This window comes from Oculina patagonica, chromosome 2 (genome assembly GCF_052425735.1).
Source record: "Oculina patagonica isolate OP01 chromosome 2, crgOcupat, whole genome shotgun sequence".
Taxonomy (NCBI): domain Eukaryota; kingdom Metazoa; phylum Cnidaria; class Anthozoa; order Scleractinia; family Oculinidae; genus Oculina; species Oculina patagonica.
Genome location: NC_135759.1, coordinates 36,607,162 through 36,626,944, shown reverse-complemented (window position 1 = coordinate 36,626,944; position 19,783 = coordinate 36,607,162). Strand labels below are relative to the sequence as shown.

The window sequence follows — 19,783 nt, the reverse complement described above, 5'->3', positions numbered from 1 at the left end:
TTGTCTGTTTACGTGCTAACCTCGTTAAAAGGTGTGATAAGATTGCATGTAAACGCGAGCTAATTTTCGACCACGGCTAGGCGGGTTACCTCACCTACCCGGGGTCCCTCACCGCCATGTAAACAAGCCCTAATAAAAGGCAAAACTAGCCAAAAAAGGATAAAAAAGACCGGCCAGCTGCACTAACCAAATGTTCAATGTTAATGACGTTTCGATGAACGGTACATGTAAAACATATGACTTGTATTGTATACTGCACAAACCAAAATACAAACGGAAATGTCATACGCTATAATCTAAGAATATTCACAAGAATATTTTTGGCCTAACATCGGCAGAAGGAATATTCACCCTGGGCCGGAAAAACAATATTCTTATAGAAAAAAAAAGTGTGAACAGGGGCTGGGGGCGGCGATAGAGACTTTTGCGAGAGTTGTGCTAGTTGAGATAGTTAATAGAAAAGTAGGGCGCAACATAGAGAAGGTGGCTTAATAGAGGTTTTATCAGGATTTACAAGCATGGCGGAGTTTTATATTACTTTCAACGAACCTAATTTTTCATTTTCATTCTAGAGTGTAGGGTACGTTCCTTTCCAATTATTGAGTGATTTTTTCAATTTATGGATTTTCTCTCTGAAATAATGATTCAGGTTATTTCCCTAATCAGAAATTTCAATAAATGATCATAAGGGAGTCTTGGTCCCGTACAAAAATATCAAGCCTGGTTTTTACTACACATAAGCACAATTTTATTTTTATCAGTTTTATTTCATTAGCTTAAATCGCCTTATAAATATCACACACGACTAACAGTAAACTTTAGGCAGGGGACCCGCAACAGCAGGACCAATTACTGCAGGCCCGAGACATAAAATAGCTAAAAGATATTACAAAGCTTTGATAACAGTATAAAAAAGAGTCGAGTAAGCTGCGGCAGGAATTGCAAGCTGGACATACTGATTTTCAAGCACGCAGGTTGTCTGGGTCGTAACAACTGGACAGTGCAGTAGGGTAATAATACAAGAGTTTGTTCCGGAAAGTAGGGAGGTCGGCATTAACATCCATAACTTTTGAAAGAGTGTTCCACACACGGGATGGTGAAGGATTGCTGAAAGGTAGTGGTTTTACACTTGCGCACTGCATGAGTACTGCACACAGCCGGAATTGCTATTTGAGTTGGGCGTGAGTTGCGTGCTTTAGAAATGACTGCCGGATTTATGTCAACATTACCGTTGACAATTTTGAAAAAGAAAATCAAATCGACATATTCGTACCAGTACGAAAGAGGGAGCAAGTTCAGTTTAAGCAGTATATTTTGGAAGCAGTCTATCATAAGCATAAGCATAAACATATGCAAAAGATATATACGAAGAACGAAAAAAGGCCTAATTATGTCCGTTGTTCAGTACACTGGCCTCATTTTGGTTAAATTCTTTCATTGCTTTCATATGAATCTAGCAAATGGCCTAGCTCACCAAGAGTCTCTCCGTAGCTCAGTGTTTGGAGCGCCCAACCTTTTCTTTGTCCCACGTGACAAATGAATATTTCGTCTTTATCAGCTTTCTTCCATGTTTGAATACACGGTCCGAAAATAAAAAGATTAAGTTATAAGTATGGATTGGATTAAATGTACTGTCATTCTGTTGTGTAAAAAGCCTTACAAAAGTCCATAAAAATTGAAATTCCTGATGGAGGGGGGGGGGGTAAGAAAAATTTTGAAAAAAAATTGTTTGCAGGGCCTAAAAAGACAAAATAAATTGTTTGCAAACACGATTTGTATCACAAAACATAGGTGGAATTTCGAAAAAATGTTTGCAGAGGTGCATAGACTAAAAAACAAAGTTTGCCGAGGAAAATTTTTCATACCCCCTTCCCCTCCCCTCCAAGAAAATAATGGTCCGTCCTTTACGGTACGTAGTTTCGGCTACGAAGGAAATAGTGCGCACGAAATTCATCGATTTGTCACGATCAAGCGACAAAAGTTCTCTTTATGAGCATGACATACTCTGGCAAATGTCGACAACGTATAAAGTTTAATTAAAAAAACGAGTCGAAAAACTTTCGTAAAATCCCTGTTTTATAAATTTTAGTGTGTTTCTAGATGCGTAGTCCCTGTTTTATAGTATGTCAGTATGATTGAGAGCCACCCTCTGTTCAACATACTACTACGGAATTATGCTACTCGTCAGTTCTAAAATTACGCTGCCACAATTAAAAGTACTTTAAGAGTATTTTATTAATACAGTAGCTTTAAAATATTTATAAGCAATTAACGAGTCTCTTGTAGCTCAGTTGGTTAGAGCGCCCAACCGGTATCTGGGTGGCCAGATATGGTTCGATTCCCGTCGGGGACTCAGAATTTTTATTTGTCCCATGCTCGTGTCATAGATGTTGAAAACTTCATCTTCATTATTTATTACCGAGCTTAAAAGTAACCACCTTTATTATTTACTACAAAAATTAATTTATAGTTTATAATTTAAAATTTAGAAATAAGTATCTTTGGTCTGTGCACCTTGTTTGTACCAGATTTTCAGTTCAGTTCATATTGTATCAAGTTAATATTACTGTTTTATAGAGGTACAAGTAGCCGAGTATTCGGCAGTGAGGTCGCTTCTTGTTTAGATTCTCGGTCATTTTGTGCGCCAACAGGAGTTTGTTCTCTTCTCCTGGTCCGGCTTGCGTTGACAATTTTTTTTTCTTTTTTGGTGATCGGTATCGAAAATGGTGGCAACAATTGTTATGACGAGGACGATATTTTCTAAAGGTTTTGGCCATGACACGAGAAATTTGAAAGTTTTAGCGGACGGTGGAGGAAAACGTCTTTACGTATACTACACCTCCATTACTCCAGTCTATCCTCACATAGGCAAGCTCTAAGTAAATTTAAGGACTTACCTTGCTGTTTGTAAAATCCTACACTTACATTTGAAGCTTCAGGAGCTTTTGTAGCTTTCTGTATTTATCTTCGAAAAAATTAAGGTTTGATCGAGAACTGAATTCATTCAAGTAAGTGTTAGGGTTAATTTTCATATGATGATCTGGGTAGCTGATGAACTAAAGCTGTTATCACATTCCAGTTAGGGATCCGTGGAAACAAATGGACGTTATGAATTATTTTGATATAAGCTTCGTTGGTATTGGCTCTCAAGACAAAAGGATCATTTACACAAAATAATAACAAAAAGTGCGTGAATTCTTTCCAAAGGGCGAAGCACCTTTTTGCTGTATTGGAAAAATTGACAGAAAAAGCATTATCGTTAATGGTATTTTCGAAGAAGCTTTTAAGGAAGGTTTCCTGCACCATGGAGACAAACCCAAAACGCTAGCACTTCAATGGTGGCTGAAGACTCTACTGAAAAACAATTATTGCAGTCTAAAACTTGCAACTGGTAGCCTTTAGATGAACGAGGTTAACAAAAAGGCACGAGTGAAGTTAATGCTTTTTTTTAAAAAAAGCAATTTTAACATCGAAATAAGCTAAAAGATAAATAGCAATCTTTCTATCGCAACATTTCAGACTTGATACTTTTGGGTACTTGAAACGTCTACCACCCGGGACAACTTTATGTGCTTGGCAACTGCAAGAGGCTCCAGCTCGAAAGTGACTCAAAAGTTTCAATGTCAGTGAAAAATTGTTCCATAGACGAGTTGTTGTCCCTGGCAGAGCGTTTACAAGGCAGCTGCCCTGGCGCTATGCTAACTGGCCTAGCTGCCTTGTCAACATGTTGATGAAAAAAGAAGAAAATTGAAAAGAATAAATCCTATTGAAACAGAGAAATATATTGCCCCTGGAATTATTATTAAACAAAATAATGTTAGTCAACTATTGTGCATCTGTTTTTCCATTGTTTCTCATAGCAAACCAAGTTGTGTTTGTGTTATTTTATCTATTTACAATGCATTTTCAGAACACACTCGGCTGGCGCTGGTGATAACTACCTGGTTCTCACTCTCAAGGTATAGCTTCTTGTTTAACATCCCTAAATATGACGTAGGACTGTCTGTTTGTTCCACAAGGTCAACATTTACCTGTAGGTTAAACGAATTTTTGCGTCGAAGAAGACAATCTGACATAGCTTTGGCAGCTCTGAGACAACATACCGACCGCATAACTTGGAACAGACCTTTTCTGTATTCCTTGTGAATTGCGAAATAGATGCATGGGTTAATAGCACTGTTTGCGTGCCCCACGAAAAGACAATAGAACATTATGGTCTCTGGAATAAGGCAATAAAAGTATTTTTCACTAAAAAACTGTAGGAAATAGATCACATGATACGGAAGCCAACAAGCAGCAAACAGGCACACGATAATGATGAGCATCCTTAAAAGTTTCTTTCTGGCGACCGAGTAGGGCCTAGCGCGGGGTAAATGACGTTGTCCAGGGACGTGCCGATTCCAAACTTTAAACACTATGCAAGAATACAACACTGTTATGACTACCAGAGGTAAAATGTAAAACAGTACAAACTGCATAACAGTATAATCACGTCCAGCAGTTTCTGAGTCAAGCAGTGGGTTCCATTCTTCGAAGCAGTAAAACTCCCCTTCGAATTCTTCCATTTTATTGACGTACAGAAGAGGTGAGCAGACCACGATAGACACGATCCAGATAGGAACGAGAAAATACCGAGCTTTGTGGTTCAAAGTGGCTCTTTTTAAAGGGAACACGACAGCCATAAATCTGTCAATGGAAATCCCCATCAACGTCAAGACCGAACTGGCGATGGACACATCTTGGCTATAACCCACCACTTTGCAGATCAGCTTACCAGTGAGGCCCCCAACCGCCACGGCGGGACTGTTTGTAAGTTGGACCTGCAGTTTGTAAGGCATGTGAAGAACTGTTATCAAAAGATCTGCGACTGCCATGTTTACGATCAAGTAGTGAGTTAAATTCCTCATTCGCTGGTTCTTGCGTACTATCCAGATTACGGTGACGTTGCCAAACAAAGAGATGATCATCGCTACCAAATATAGTGCTGTCCGTGTGAGGCGTTTCTGCGAAGTGTATGTTTCTTCCTCTGGACATTCGACGTATGAGTCGTCGAAATACTCAGTTGAAATGTTCAAGAAGCTGTTGTTAGACATGGTGACATTCCCTGTGCTTCAAGACACAAACCTGAAATCAAAATTTCAAATGTTGGTTCGTTGGTTTAAGCTCTGACTAGCGCCTAGTTATTGTATGATGATATTTTTTGTCGCTCTAGTTTCATGTGGCTTGCATCTGGCGAATATATTTGAAGGAAGTGTCTTTAAAGGTAATTAATAAACAATGAACGTTTCAACAAAATGACAAAAGTTTGTGTCGTTAACGTCATCGAATTGTCGGTTAAGTTTAAATTAAAGTTGATTTAATTTTTTTGTCATATTGTTTTACCTTTTGTCGCGCATCAATTTATTTCCCTTTACACGAAAACCAGTGAATAGTTCGCCAAGCCGATATATTGCTATTTTAGTTCCTAGGACATTCAAATTAAAGCGCTCAAAAGAATTCCCCAAATATCATTTTAAGAATATTCAACTGAGGAAAAATGTCTTTAAAAAATCAATATTTATCTTGGAATTAATTTGTATTAAAAATTATAATATGTATATTCACCGTATGGAAAGTCCTATCCTGAAAATATTGTCTAGAACTAGTTGAAAATCATCACTTCACCGAATGGGGACATACTTAACTGAGTGAAATCCGTTCTAATCGTTAAGGTGAAATTTAAGTGGGAATAAAGGATGCAAATAGCACTACAAAAGCTTTGTCACCAATTTTTACTACTTGAGCTTGGGCCAATAGTGAAATTTTAAAATACGACTGTTCAAATGCTAAAATCATGAAATGCCACTTTCAAAGAGACATCAAAAGAATCTATAAGATTTTACGTGACAATTTTGTTCTCCGAAGTATTAAATGGATCCAGCGTCAGGGAGTTTTGGTCATGCAACCGATTTTTTGTTAGAAATTTCTTACCTTGATGTCACCGGCTGAGCACAAGTTAAAAATGTCACTAAATTAAAAAGATTAACGTCAGGATCTGCGTAATAAGTTCTGACGGCAGGGAAATTGTTGTTATAACTATAAATGGCGTGGGATGGCAGGAAGAAAACGTCCTTCTGCTTAAGGCTTTTCTTTCTGTGAACATTTGTTTGACAAGTGTTGCTAGACCACGTAAAAGAAAGACAAAAATGAATTCAGCAAGAAGTGGTAACTGTGCTAAGCATTAATACTGTATAAATGCAATATATTCTTTATAAAGTTAAGAACGAATTTCCCTTTAGGACGAATAATGGCTAAATGCCTGCATTTGGTAAAACGTCGTCACTGAAGGGAGTAATCAATCATTTTTCAGTTTCAACTCTCGAGATGGTTCTTTGACTTCTTAGCGTAAAACAAACCACTTTGCATATAGAACTGATATAGAGCTATTGCCACAATAGAATCAGGAAACTGAAAAGTTTAAAATATCTGGGTATGGACTTAGTAAAACAAGATCCGTAACATGAAAAATAAAGCAACGTCGAAAGATAGGTTGCAATAAATTAAAAGAGTCGTAGATTCAATACATTTTCAAAAGGATGTATGTGACGTTTAGCAACCGCTTCATTTGTTTTTCATATTATATTTTGTCTGATTGTAATCTACAAAAATGTAAAATAATGGCACAAAAAAGTCTTATAATTCCTTAAAAGAAGCACAAAGGCAAGGAATTGTTTTTGGATATCCGATCCATGCACACAAAAATAAACTGTGTTCGATCCTAAAATAAACCGTTAACTGTTGGCTTCAAGTAAGAATAAAATTAGGATGCCATGAAAAAAAAAAGAAAAAAATTAAAGACACGGAGGCATAAAGATAGGAAGGCCAAACATAAAACTAACCATGAAATGCTAATATTCTTTTAAAGGATGTAAAAGTTTAAAAGGGGCATGACAATAACGTCTAAGCGAATATCAAGTTCCTTGAATGCGAATGCGAACACTTATACCAGCAACGCCGACCGGAGACAATGAATGATAATTACCTCATATATTATGTCTCTCGCCTGTAAATCCCTCCTGGGTTTTTATGGTTTAATGAAAGCAGTGGATGACAATTTCTTCTGCCAAAATCCTGAATGTTTTAGCATCGTGTTTTTCCACGAAATCGTCACACTTGGCCACTAATTGCCGACATTGTGTCGATGGGAAATCGCCAAGTGTTCACAGCCGGCTTGAATAACAAGTTTGGATCACCAGTTGTAAAACAAAAACGACGCCGCCGCAAACACGACACGGAACTGTTTGTTCACCAAGATATCAACTGATAAATTATCCAGGTGCAAAAAACAATTAAGACAGCTCAACCTTAAATGGTCGCACATTTATAAAACTGCCTCCATCTCGCAAATAGTGAGGCACAAACTCACCTTAACCCAGCGAAAACACCCTTCAGTTTCCCATAAACGTTCACTCGCTCTGAGGCTGATATTTCATCCGCAATTCGATTCAGGCAAAAATTTGACAGCAACTCGTGAACTGTATACAGCAACCTGCCTGTTTCAATTTTCTGGTTTTACTTGATTGCTGTGTTTTGCTACATTCAATAAAGTAGGAGGAAATTTAAGCGCATAACATGCCAGTTATTCAGATTCTAATTAGTAGCTCCCGAGCCTTTATTGGTTTCTATTCAATTTTCTGCTAGCGTAAGAGCCTTCTGTTGACTTTGGAAATGATTATCTAACCAAATTCAGTGGTAGACTTTAGAATAATATTTGGTCGCTAGACAACAACAGTAGTCATTTACATGTGCAGTCGTCCCGATTAGAGGCTAATGACCTTGTTCTTTGAAATATCAGATACCCTTCGCAATCACCCTTGAAAAGTCTACGCTACGAGGCCAAATTCATAGTCCAGGTCGTTGTTACTTTAATTAACACTGATTCATATAACCTTTTTTGGAAAAAAAAACCTTGGAAACATTTCTTTTAAATGTGAGCCATCCCATATAATTCTATTTTTGGAGAAGACTGAGAACGGTCAAGATGTTTCGTTTTGAAGAGTCTCGGATCTCTGGTTTCTTACATGTTTCGCCAGAAATGTTTTACTCCAAATTTAGGTAATAAAATTGTAATATCTTGTGAAAATATTCTAACCCAAGATGACATTTTCGCATTAAATGTATTAAAACCCATCACTGAAACTTGGAACTATTTCGACAAGCAGCTAAATAGTGAATATGTTCAATGCAAAGAAAAACTCGTCAAGAGATTTCGTATGGCTGCTTTGCTAGGCAAAGCTGTCAGCAGTAGTGATGCTTATAGCATATAAAGTTGAATAGTGAAAATGAATTAGGGACACCATTGGCTCTGCTTATAAATCGGTCACTTTACGCCTAAAACATTGATAAGAGGTAGCATTTAAAATATATGTAAATCTTCACACTTCCCTCGAGAAAAAAATCAGGACAGTACACCGTACCCTTCCCGGATTTTTTCTTCAAGGAAGAGGGTGTATATACTGAGGCAGCTGCAGTTTATAACAGAAAAGTACAAAAAGAGGTTAAGGAGAGTTAGTTATCAGACATAATACCTGCAAAAACGGCCGCTGGAGTAGAGGTGATTTATGCAATCGCTTACATTCAAAACTGCATTACAGATTTTGCTACTTTTTTTCGGTCAGAACAAGATAAAATCGTAACTGACTAAGCGCGATACAAGATAAACTTTATAAACTTTATTGTATTCGCTTCAGAGGTTTCTATGTATAGCATTGAAGAGGCACTTTGCCATGCGCGTGTAATCTGTAGAAAACTTTTGATAACAAGGCTGTATTGCGAAAGACATTTGTGTAATCAATGCTTTTCTTACGTTGACGAGAGTTTGATAAGTGTTTACATTGTGGTGATAACAAAATTATCGTTCCTGATTGGTTCCCTGTACGCCTATGCATTTGTTACACAATTGGATCGCTTCGTGGGTGTGTTATTACAGGTGTCCAAATTGAACTTCTTCAAATTGTTGTCACCTACGCGCACTTATTAAAATGGGTTCTTTCTTTGTAATTAAAACTCGTGAAATATATACCACTCTGACTGAACGCCCAATTCCCATCTTGACCAGCAGATTACCCTTAAAAATAAAATAGATTAGGGAAAAAAGTGCCAAATAATAACATCAGTAAGGGAATGTCAGATATATAACTTATTGGGATACCTAAGATAGATATAGAAAACTGCTGAGTATTGCTGTTTCTTCTGCAAGTTAAAGGGGCTTTACCACGAATTTAAAAAGATTTTTAAACATCCATAATGTATTTGTGTCGTAAGAAACCTAAAAATAAAAATAAAGGTCCATTACTATATAACAACTGCTATATACGAGCACTGAAACTGTTTTAAAACGAGCGTCTTTGGCTGCGGATGGTAGGATGCTTCTTTAGTGTTTCTTCCATTGATCCATCCGATCTCGGATCACATCCACTGGCTAACATATGTCCATGTAATTGTCGGATTTCACTTATAATTTTCGGGTACACGCTGATTTTTAGCCTGATTTCCGGTTGGAACATTTGTCGCCCGCCAGAGTTCTCCCTTTTCCCTTGTCCTTGAAGACTTTTTCCAGTTGCATCCATCTCAGTCCAGTAAAGCATGTCAGTGCTAAACAGATTTGGGGTTTTCATTTTAGTTGTGATTAAAAGTAGGTCGAGGTTTCAATTTTCATTGGTGAAATGTGTTTTTCATTGCAATTGTTTTGTTGAATTTGGTATTAAAGTCGGAACTGAAGATAAAAAAAGATTATCAGAAAACCTAACTGAAAGGTTACGAAGCTGAAATCAACATTTTTTGCCAATCCTCGATTAACTGAGTCCAGAATTCGAAATTTATCGCGGCAACTCCTGGATCTTGTTCTGACAGTAATCAAAACCAAAATAAGATCCTTGTAAACGTTAATGCAAGAAAAGTTACATTAAAATTTTTCGATTCCATGACCAAGGACATAACCAACAAAATTGTTGCCACATATGAGGAGCCTAAAAGGGTGAAGTGGCAACTATGATTTGACATTTTTTTATTTCGGAAAATGGGTTGGGTCACTAGAGCTGGGAGTTAGAAACAAAAAAAAATAAAGGAACTGGGATTTTGAAGAAAAATAGGCAGCAAAAACAGGATTTGGACAAAATTTGGCTGGGAAATGGGATTTACAACATACCCCTTCTCCTTCAGGGCACTCGCATACAGGTACAGTAACGAAGTATGATACCTTTTTCTTAAATTTTAGGGGTTACTCCTGTTTCAAACCACCGTTAAAGGTTCCAGAAGGGAACGAGGTCACGGTTAGTAACTCAATAGACGAATTCAAATCCGGTTGGCATGAACATCACAAAAGTGGCAATAGGCTCGAAACATCAGTCCACAGAAAGTCCACGAATACTGGCTTGTTCCTACACCATCGATATCACAGTCAGGATGATAAACGACACAGAGATTGCCTGCTCACCACTATGAACCATCGCGCGCCGCAACTGACATCAATTCCTGCTGCTTTTTCTGAGGAGTGAAACAAACTCCGTTCTGTTTTCATAAACCTTGACTACCAGATCAACGTAAAACAAGTCTCTCCGCAGTATCGATAATATCAATGCAGTCAGGAATACAACTGAAGACATCCCTACCATCATGGTCCCACTCCCTTTTAAAGATCAGCATCAGCCAATTCAGTGACGAGACAATTGCAGAGTTTGAGAGCCAACATCGGCGTTCAAATTTAACCGGTTTTCCAGAGCAAGAAGATTGGCCAGGTTTTGGTCCCCCCCCCCCCCCCCCCCAAAAAAAAAAAAAAAAAAAAAAAGAAGCCACGGATTGTAACAAACAATGCGTGGTTTACAAATTTGAATGTAATCTTTGTGACGCAGATAATGTCGGGCACACGTGAACCACCCGACATTTACACCAACGAATCAACGAACACAAATACTCTGCAATCGGGAAGCACCTGGAGGAACATGGTCTATCGAAGGCTGATTTGCACGAAAAACAATTCTCTGTCGGTTTTGAAAAAAAGGAAAACAAAGTTTGATTGTTTCATTTTTGTTCATTAGGGAATTAAACCCTGAGCTAAATACTCAGAAAGACTCTATTAATGCCAAACTCTTTAAGTTACTGCATGCGAACATCTTATTACATCATCATGACTTTTTTTTTATTTTTAAATATTCGTGTCTTTAGGAATTTCTTATACATTTAAAGTCGTACCTAATTTTATTCATTTTTGACTTGATAATGACATTAAGCGGGCGTCGAATCGTCGTCGCCCTTTTAAAACTTTTTAACCAAGATGGTTTTAAATCTTCTATTTTATCGCAATTTTCTATTGTTAAAATGTTTGTTTTGTCAGTTAAACAAAAACATATCAAAAACAAAACTTCCACCAAGTAGAACGTCAAAAATAAGTTATCTTTCACTATATTTTATGGAAATGTCTATACAAATTTGTACCAAAAGTTTCCCTCGACGTTATATATTGGTGAAGTTGCGATATTTGTGAAAGACAGAATGCCTGAACCGTTACTAGTCACCTTAATCTTCTTGTTGCAGCCACTTATAACTTTTAATAATTTATATCTGTTCCGGCTGATTAAACTTCTTTTTAAGGCTTTAAATCTATCTCACCGTAAACCATCCCACTTCTGTTAGGCAGAAGCTAATGAGCTTCTTTCATTAATAATAAAAAAACAAATTGCACTTAAAAGGGTTTTTCTTTGAAGACTCTTTAGGAACTAAAGCCGAACAGTTCCGAAGCTCTTTTGTAATGTTGAATTCTATTAAGAATTCACCTAACTCGGTAATGGGACTCGTGGATAACCGACTGAATCGAAGGGCCAGCATCTGGACAAGCAAGTGCCAGAACCTTATTAATTAGTCGCTAACAATAGGCAAACTATAGCAACACGCGTGAAAAAACATTATATTTACGTAGCTTTCCTTCAGAATTTTACCTGTGCTTTCAGCTGCAGATCTGTAACAATAAAACAATATTTCTGACATCAAATAGTCCTTGATTTCATCAGTAGTATTTCAGTCATACTATTTCATACTATATTTCCTTTCTCAAAGGCACGACAAACAAAATTGTTACTCTGGTTGTAACCTAAACAACCAAACGGATGAAATACATGCAGTGCCTAACAATGTCACGAATAATCATGATTGTAATGCTAGTTCTTTTATTAAAATTTGAATTGAAGTAAAGAAACGTTTTCTTTATTTTAAGATCTATTCACACGAGAGGTCATGTCGCAAAGCAACACGACCGTCCACGGTTTTTTCTGTGACATACAGTAACATTTCCCCTCAGTGTGACATCCATGATTTTGTCGCTGCTACATGTCGACGCTGCAACTTGTCCGCCAACAAAAAACCCGTTGCCATTACCTATACTATCTCTATAAGTCCCTGCGAAAACAGGATAATCCGTTAAATCTAAACTCTACTGAAAACTTTTTTAACTACTTCCGACTTTCGGACTTAAAACTACCAAGGGCCGAAAGTGAAAAACTCCGCTACTTTTAAAGCACTTTAGTTCTCTGACCTGCTACCTTGGGCGGGTACTACGTAGAGCGTCTTGGGACTTGTAGTGGTTGGCTTGACACGTTTTTCTTTTAGTGAGAAGCGTTTCAGTTCCGGAATTTATTTATTTTTTTATTTCTGGCGTTGATTTTTTTTTTTTGTTTTTTTACCGAACCTGCGGGCCCCTTACTTCCCTGGTTATTCGTCCTTCGATACTCCTATTAGCTATAGCGTACTGTCGCGTATGTCCCCTACCACTTTTTGAGAAAAGTCACTCTCGCGGGCCGTCGCCTATCACACGACACTTATTTTTCGTGAGTGATCGGTTCCGGAACCGATTTGGTCCGACTTTTCCGTACGGCCTTGTAGCGGAGGTCCACGCGCGAACGCATGGGATTGGTCCTGGCGAAATTGGTATTGTGGCGTACGCCCCCCGCCCAACTCTCAGGGGGGAGGGGGGGAGTCATCTTATTCCATGAACGTGAAGGTTAGCGTTGGCTTGTATCTTTTTGTCGTCATTTCTTCTTAAACTGTCAAACGTCCGCTGAAGTCTCGCGAGCGCAAGTGTACAACTCATCGAGTTTATTTTTTGAGCGTGGTATTTTCCATTGTCGCTCTTCTTCTTTTTTTCCGTGGTATTCCGTGGGGTGACGATCGGCTTGTCGTTCTGAGTAGTCGTATTAGATTTTTGGAGTATTTTAAAAGGTGGGCTTCGCTTTTAGGCTTGGCTAATTTTATTTTTAAAGAACTGCTAGTCGCGTGATGCTACAGAAACCGGGGTTAAGATAGGTTTTAAAATGAATAATATACAACATGCTGATATAATTTTATTATTTCTTTATTTATTTTTCGTCGGTTTTCCTTTGCTTGAAAATAATTCAGAAATAGAGTCATCTACGTGTCTGCTGTGGTTTATTTTTTCGATGGCTCCGCCATTAACGTTATCTTTCTCGACCTTCTTCAGCCACTTCATTGTCTTTTTTTTTATTGACGCTTTTTCTTGCTTTTGTTGCAGGGACTGCTGGCATTGACATGACTGAGTTCGGAAGCTGGTCCTTCACTTACTTCGTCAGGATTTGACTAGAACTCTTCTTTCATTTTCGTCCGATGTAGGGGCCTTCCAGCGTACGATTCCTAGAAATGGGACAACACCTCACAAAAACCTTGAATTCTTCCTATTTCCGAGTGGATGCAACGTATGATGGGATTCATCGCACTTTGGCATAGGCAAGCAGTGTCCCTCCAAACCACAGAAACTCAGGAGGACATATGTGTAGCTGAAGTATTGATGAAGTGCCACGTGCTGAGGAAGCCAACAAATTCAAACACCACGACACTGACGACAACATCTTCGTCACCTGCACGGTCATGCGCGTTCGTCTACGGGATGCCTACGAAACTTCGTGTTCGCTTGCCGCCTCCTAGCTTGATACCAATGCACAAATACAGCACAAAGGTGGCAATTAGTGGGCATGCGTACATGAGTACAAAAACACAATCTGAAACACCTGGGCAGCTGCCGTCGTGTCAAGCGGGGACCAGTCCTCCACACAGTAGAACACTCCGTCGCCATAGTAATCTTCTACTTTAATATGGAAGAAAAACGGGATTGTCATGAGAAATGAAAAAAGCCAGATGCCCACAACCATGGCTTTGGCCAGTTTGAACGTTATGATTCGCTTAAACGGAAACGTAATGGAGCAGAATCTCTCGACAGCAATTGCTGTCAAGGTGAGAATGGAACAAGCAACCGAAGTTGAGCACCACAATGAGTCCAACGCAGTAGATTTGTCCAGCAATGCCGCCGAATGCTTCGTCGTTTCCAGTGACTTCGGTCTGGAACAACACAGACATGTTAAAAATGTTATCAAAGATCGGCGACGGACAAGTTGACAAAAGTAATGGGTCACCGTATGTAGCTTGATGTTGCTCCTCACAACGTACAAGACGAAGATGTTACCGATAAGTGATAACCCGATCACCAGGAGAACGCTTGCTGCTCGTACTGACTGCTGCAAGGGAGTCAAACTTGGGAAAGGACATGCCAGAGTCCCTCTTCATCTAACCCTTCTGCTGTTGTATTGTTGGTGGTGTTGTTCATCTTAAGATGTGTTTATCTAACCAAGTGAGATACTAAGTTTGAAGCAGAAAATTGCTACAGCATAGGTAACGGAGTGTCACAATCTTATCGCGTCAAATTTATACTACTAACTAATAATAAGTTTAAAAGTGTTTTTTTGGTTTAAAGCTTTGGTCGAAAGTCGTTTCATTATTGATCTACAGCAAGAAAACACAGTGACAATGTTGCTGTATTATACGAAATGCTTCTTTGTCAAGTCAGCTGCGGAGCTAGATTAAAATCGATCTTTCGTTCACTGCTTTGTTTTCATAGAAGCTTTATTTCTTTTTGTTCTGATTCGTCTGTTTAAGAACACAGCATCAACTTTCTTTGCGGCGCGTGTCAGTTTTAATGCTTCATATCTGATGAGTCATTTATTCTTGCTGTATAATGTTAGTGAAACTTGTTTTATGGTCGGCTTTTCTTTTCCGGGTCCTTTATATTAATTGTTCTCTTTATCTTTTCGGAGGGTTGTGTTTTCTTTTGTGGCTTACTAATTTCTCAGATTTTATTAAACAAGAAAAAATAAGATTTACGCTCTGTTTGATAACCAAATTAGTTTCTGTCCCGCAGTTCGATTGGCTAAACGAATTTTCATTTTTTTTGGTCCGCGTCATTTTTTAAAGACCCTCATGGGTAATCGTTTTTCCTTTTTCTTACTCTTTAATTATGAAAAATCCTGGTTTTTTCGTGTGGACCTCCAGCTTATCTAACTATAATTCTGACTTGCTTCGTGTCACCATTTATAATAGTTCCCCCCATGAAGATTGAAAGTGGGTAAAGAACATTTCAATAGAATAAATGGTTACATTAAAATTTCTATTATCAGCTCTGTGATAAAATTGTCAAACGTCTTGAGTTTTAATTCAATAAAAATTATTTCTTTTTATTTTACAATCATTTTTACAGGCCTATTTTCCTCGCCTGGAGTTTCGATTGCCCGCGTCTTTTTAGAACGTTCATTTTTGGCCTAAAAAAACTTCGCATAACATTCGTCGAGCCTCTCATGAACTGTCAAAAAATGTATTTTTTTTTTTTTACTCTTTTCTTTTTAAAATTCTCGCCTCTTTTTTCCTTTTTCCTACTCCTTCTTCAGTAACTATCCGCTACTTTAGTTATTTCTGGCTATACTAATACTATTTTCCCCTATATACGTCAGGAAGATTATGGTGAACGCGATCTTACTTTCCCCCAATTCTTTCTTCTCTACTTTACACACTCTTTTCACTTGGTGAAACTGGCCCGTTCTATTTTTCTTTTGATTCCTACTCTTTTCAAGGTTACTTCTACTTTTTCTACCGTCGTGGCTATAGAGATACTTTTTTAATTCTAAAATATTTAGAAGTGCGGTTATTTTCGGGGTCTTTATTCTGCTTATCCTAAAATTTTATTAACTGAGGGGATTGATTTTTCTTTTTCTTTTAAATCCTTAAGAAATGAACTAGACATAAACAAAAAAAGCTAAAGAAGGAAGAGAGGTGTTTATATTTGATTAAAACACGCATGTTAGGTCTTAAAAATAATATCTATCGCACTTCGTTTTTTAATATCCCAGTTAATTGTTACTCAAACGGGGACGCAAGTAGACACAAATAAACAAAAGGTAAAAAAAAAAAGAAACGAAATGGGTCAGGAAGACAGAGTGTTTATATTGATTCGTGCATTTCTTTACTAACTAGAAGAATAACGTGCGCTTCGAGTAAACTTCGGGTCCGATTCCAGCAAAATCGGTAAAAGTAACTTCACTACTTCGTCCACTCAACCTTTGCAGGACTTACACTTATTCTTTACACCTTTTTTTATCTTAAACTTCGCACTACTTGATTCTTATGTTTATGTGCCAGTACTTCTTCGATCTTCCTCTCCGTTCTCTTCTAACATTTGTCTGGGTACCGGACTTTGTTTTTGAGCCACCTTTTTCTCTCGTATCCCGGGTGAGCTTTCAATAAAACTTGACTACTAGAAGAAATATCGAGAACAACTAATAACTCTACTCTTTCTGGTGCCACTCTACATATTAAATCTCTCTTCGGGGGTTTTATGACTCTCTCTATTGTCGGTATCCTCCGTCTCATCTAGCCTCTCTAACTGTCTATGGCTGTGGCACTTTTTTCTTTTTTCGCAGCGTCGCTACTCCAAAACTTCTTCAACTGATAGTGGGGGGATGGGTCTCCTTTCTCTCCATCTCTCTCCCCCCGGTTTCTTCTCCTTCCCTCGGTTCCTTGATTTCTCACTTTAGCCGCTTAAAATCCTTGAAGTAGATTCTCTCTCCGCTTTCTTTTCCCTAAAGACACTAAGGCTGCTCCTGCCGGGACCCCTGTCCGATCATGTACGCGCCTTATTCCACCATTGACGCACCTTCCTGGCAATTATTTTATCCGTTTTCAGCGTGATTGATATTCATATGTCCCTCGAGTTTGCTGCAGAAGAAAATGGCCGTCACTCGACAAGCTATGTTTCTCTTTAGTTCTTGGGTTGACATGAATTCGTGTACCCTTGTTTGCGTTTGTTATTGACTCCGTTAAAAGCACGGGTTATTTACTTCCTCCATGTTTGTCGTCGTCTCGTTTTTGTGAACTTTTATTTGCGTACTTCTGTTTTTCTTTGTGTGTGTCGTTCTCTTCGGCCTTCCTTTACCTTTTTCTCGTTCCGGGATGCGGCTTGGTTTCTGTTGTACAGTCCTAGACTTTTTCGTTGCTCCTTCATCTTTGTTGGAATTGGAGTATTTATTTCTTCTTTTCAGGTGACACGAGTTTTGGCTCGGGTCCGTTTTTCCGATTTTTGTCGACACAGAGTGTTATTGTCTCGGCCGGCATCGCCATCCAGATTCCACTTTGCTGTCCGGATCCATATTTTGACTCTTGTCTGTCGTTTGCTGAACTCGCTTTTTCTTACGGAATTCCTTGCCAGGAATCTCTCTCCTCCCGTGTCCCGGTTCCTCCGTCGGTCGCTCTCGCTTTCGTTGGGTTCATCTGTCACATTTGTCTCACTCTCGACGTTCGTTACTGACATGATGACTCCTCGAACGTTCGTTGCCGAACAACAACAATCGAACGTTCGCCGACTCCTGTTGTTTTCGTACTTTGTTGGTGCACCGTTCCCCTAATCCTTTTGGCGATTCGCCGATAGGACGATTGTCCGCACATAGCCACGGCATACCAGTCTGCCACGTGGTTGGGAGAATCGGTTTTGATCACTGCAAGCTTTGGTCAACCCAAACAGAATGTCTAGAGCGTCAGACCCGAAGCGATTCAGGAGACCCGGGAGGAGAATGTCCTTTTAGCGTTGATGTGGGAGAAGAGTTTCGAATTTTAGAAGATCGGTTCCAAAAGGAAGAGCGTTAATGAATTTGAACGTTTTTATATTTATCCTTTTCTTGGTTTTCTGTCGTCTTTCACTACCTGCTAATCCTTGTCATTAGGCGAAAGATAACTTAAAATATTTTGCAATGTCGATAGTGTATTCGTTTTTAAACAGGCATTTTGTATTTGAGTTCTCGTCGTGTGACATCGCTTAGTGCCGCGACAAAGCTGTTTTGTTTGAAAAAAACCTCCTTCCATTTTGTGCGTTGAACATTTAGTAAGTGGTGTTTATGTGAAGTTACTACTCTGCCAGGATGGCCGCTTTTGTAAACAGAGAGTTCCAGTGGTTTCTTGCTCCGGCGGCCATTACTGTGTCCCTCTGCAGGACACAGTTATGGCGCTCCATCTCAGCTTATAATTTGCGTGGAAGGTTCGGAAAATAACTCGCGAACGGTACACTGCACAACCCGAAACTTGGAGAATTGTTAATCTATTTATATCTATTTTTGTTCACACTTCTGTAGTTGGGGATTTTTTGAGGACAGTGAAAACAGCAATTGATTGATAGTCCGAGATTCAAATCGACCGGATTGAGTTCGACTGTGTTCGTGTTCGGGTTCGATCGAACTCACAGCAATAGATGTTCGTTTTCGACGCATCGAACGTTGGTGTTCGATTGGGTTCGATTTATTTTTGGTTCGATTTTGTTCTTGATACCCCGGGTAAATTACGACTACATTTGTAAAATGGCGTTCTAACCGCGGGTGATTTTTCATTCCACCTGGTCTCAAACAAGATAAGATAAGATAAAGATAAAGATAAAAACTATTACCGTGTCTGTGTGTTTATATATAATTAGCCCTTATGGACGAATAATCGTTGGCATTTAGCCTAATCATAATCCATCACATAATCCGCCCGGTTGTGCAAGATCTGATATCTATGTAGAGTTGTAAGATGAAAAAATTTTTTTAAAATTTTCTTTCATTTCTTAGGTACAATTTTCTTATTAGCGTACCACGTTATGCGCCAGTTAAACGCTCACCACAAGGGCTGTAAATGTTTCGACTAAGACTCACGTTAATTTTTTTTTTTCAATCTTGCGGTTAAATACAAACAGAAGCGGGGTTTATGCTTCTGATAAAAAACAGACTTTTCCTCCAGTTTAATTCACCTTTTTTCATTGAAAAAATCTGGACTGCAATTAAACTCTAGACACAGAGGTCGAGGAGACTATTTTGTAAACAGTATGATTGCAAAATCATTAAAATTAGCACAAGCTTGGTGATAGCTGCAGAGGGCAATTAGGCTCCCCGCCACAAACAGGAAGCTTGCTTCTCAAATCTTCTCTTTTTGCGCGCACACGCAAAATGTGTCGCGAAAGCAACATTCTTTTTTGGAGAAGCAAGCTTGGTAAATTTTCCAGAAAGTTGAGCTGAAAACGTGAAGAGAGTGGAACTCTGTTTGTGCCCCAGTGACAGCGTGACTTCTGTGAGGGAATGATGGAAATCGTTAATTTGGCACGCACTTGGTGGGCACACGTAATGACAATGACCCCTTCAAACAGGAAACTTTGTTTATGTAAATGCTTCCCCTCGGGCACACACGCGACATTTTGTGGAAGCTTTTTCGAGAGACCTAAAAATATCTATAATCCATAAACGTGTTTCCGCGAATCTCCGTTGCGCGCAGAAGCAATGGAAACAGGTGTTTAGCAACGTTACGGGGGTCTCATGTTAATGATTCTACTTCATTGTTCTCTACACGGTCAGAAGTATTTACAGAAATATATGGGCACTTTTGAACATGCTTACGTCAT

The 19,783-nt window shown here is 38.7% G+C and overlaps 1 protein-coding gene and 1 pseudogene across 2 annotated transcripts; both read right to left on the bottom strand.

Moving 5' to 3' along the window:
- Nucleotides 1-1,915: 1,915 nt before the first annotated feature.
- On the bottom strand, nt 1,916-7,684 carry LOC144644506 (RYamide receptor-like). 2 transcript variants are annotated; one of them, XM_078504002.1, is made up of 2 exons: nt 7,406-7,684; nt 1,916-5,124 (listed from the first exon to the last, which is right to left on the bottom strand). In XM_078504002.1, the coding sequence occupies exon 2, from the start codon at nt 5,091-5,093 to the stop codon at nt 3,894-3,896; it is 1,200 nt and encodes a 399-aa protein (XP_078360128.1). In that variant the 5' UTR covers nt 5,094-5,124; nt 7,406-7,684; the 3' UTR covers nt 1,916-3,893. The 2 variants fall into 2 exon arrangements, with proteins under 2 accessions (XP_078360128.1, XP_078360127.1); XM_078504001.1 differs by lacking the exon at nt 7,406-7,684 and adding an exon at nt 7,022-7,388.
- Nucleotides 7,685-13,751: 6,067 nt separating this feature from the next.
- On the bottom strand, nt 13,752-14,644 carry LOC144642344 (substance-K receptor-like; annotated as a pseudogene).
- Nucleotides 14,645-19,783: the final 5,139 nt, after the last annotated feature.

Bases quoted from the DNA above. Each gene is read 5' to 3' on its own strand.
- LOC144644506 (XM_078504002.1), bottom strand. From the start codon at position 5,093: ATGTCTAACAACAGCTTCTTGAACATTTCAACTGAGTATTTCGACGAC.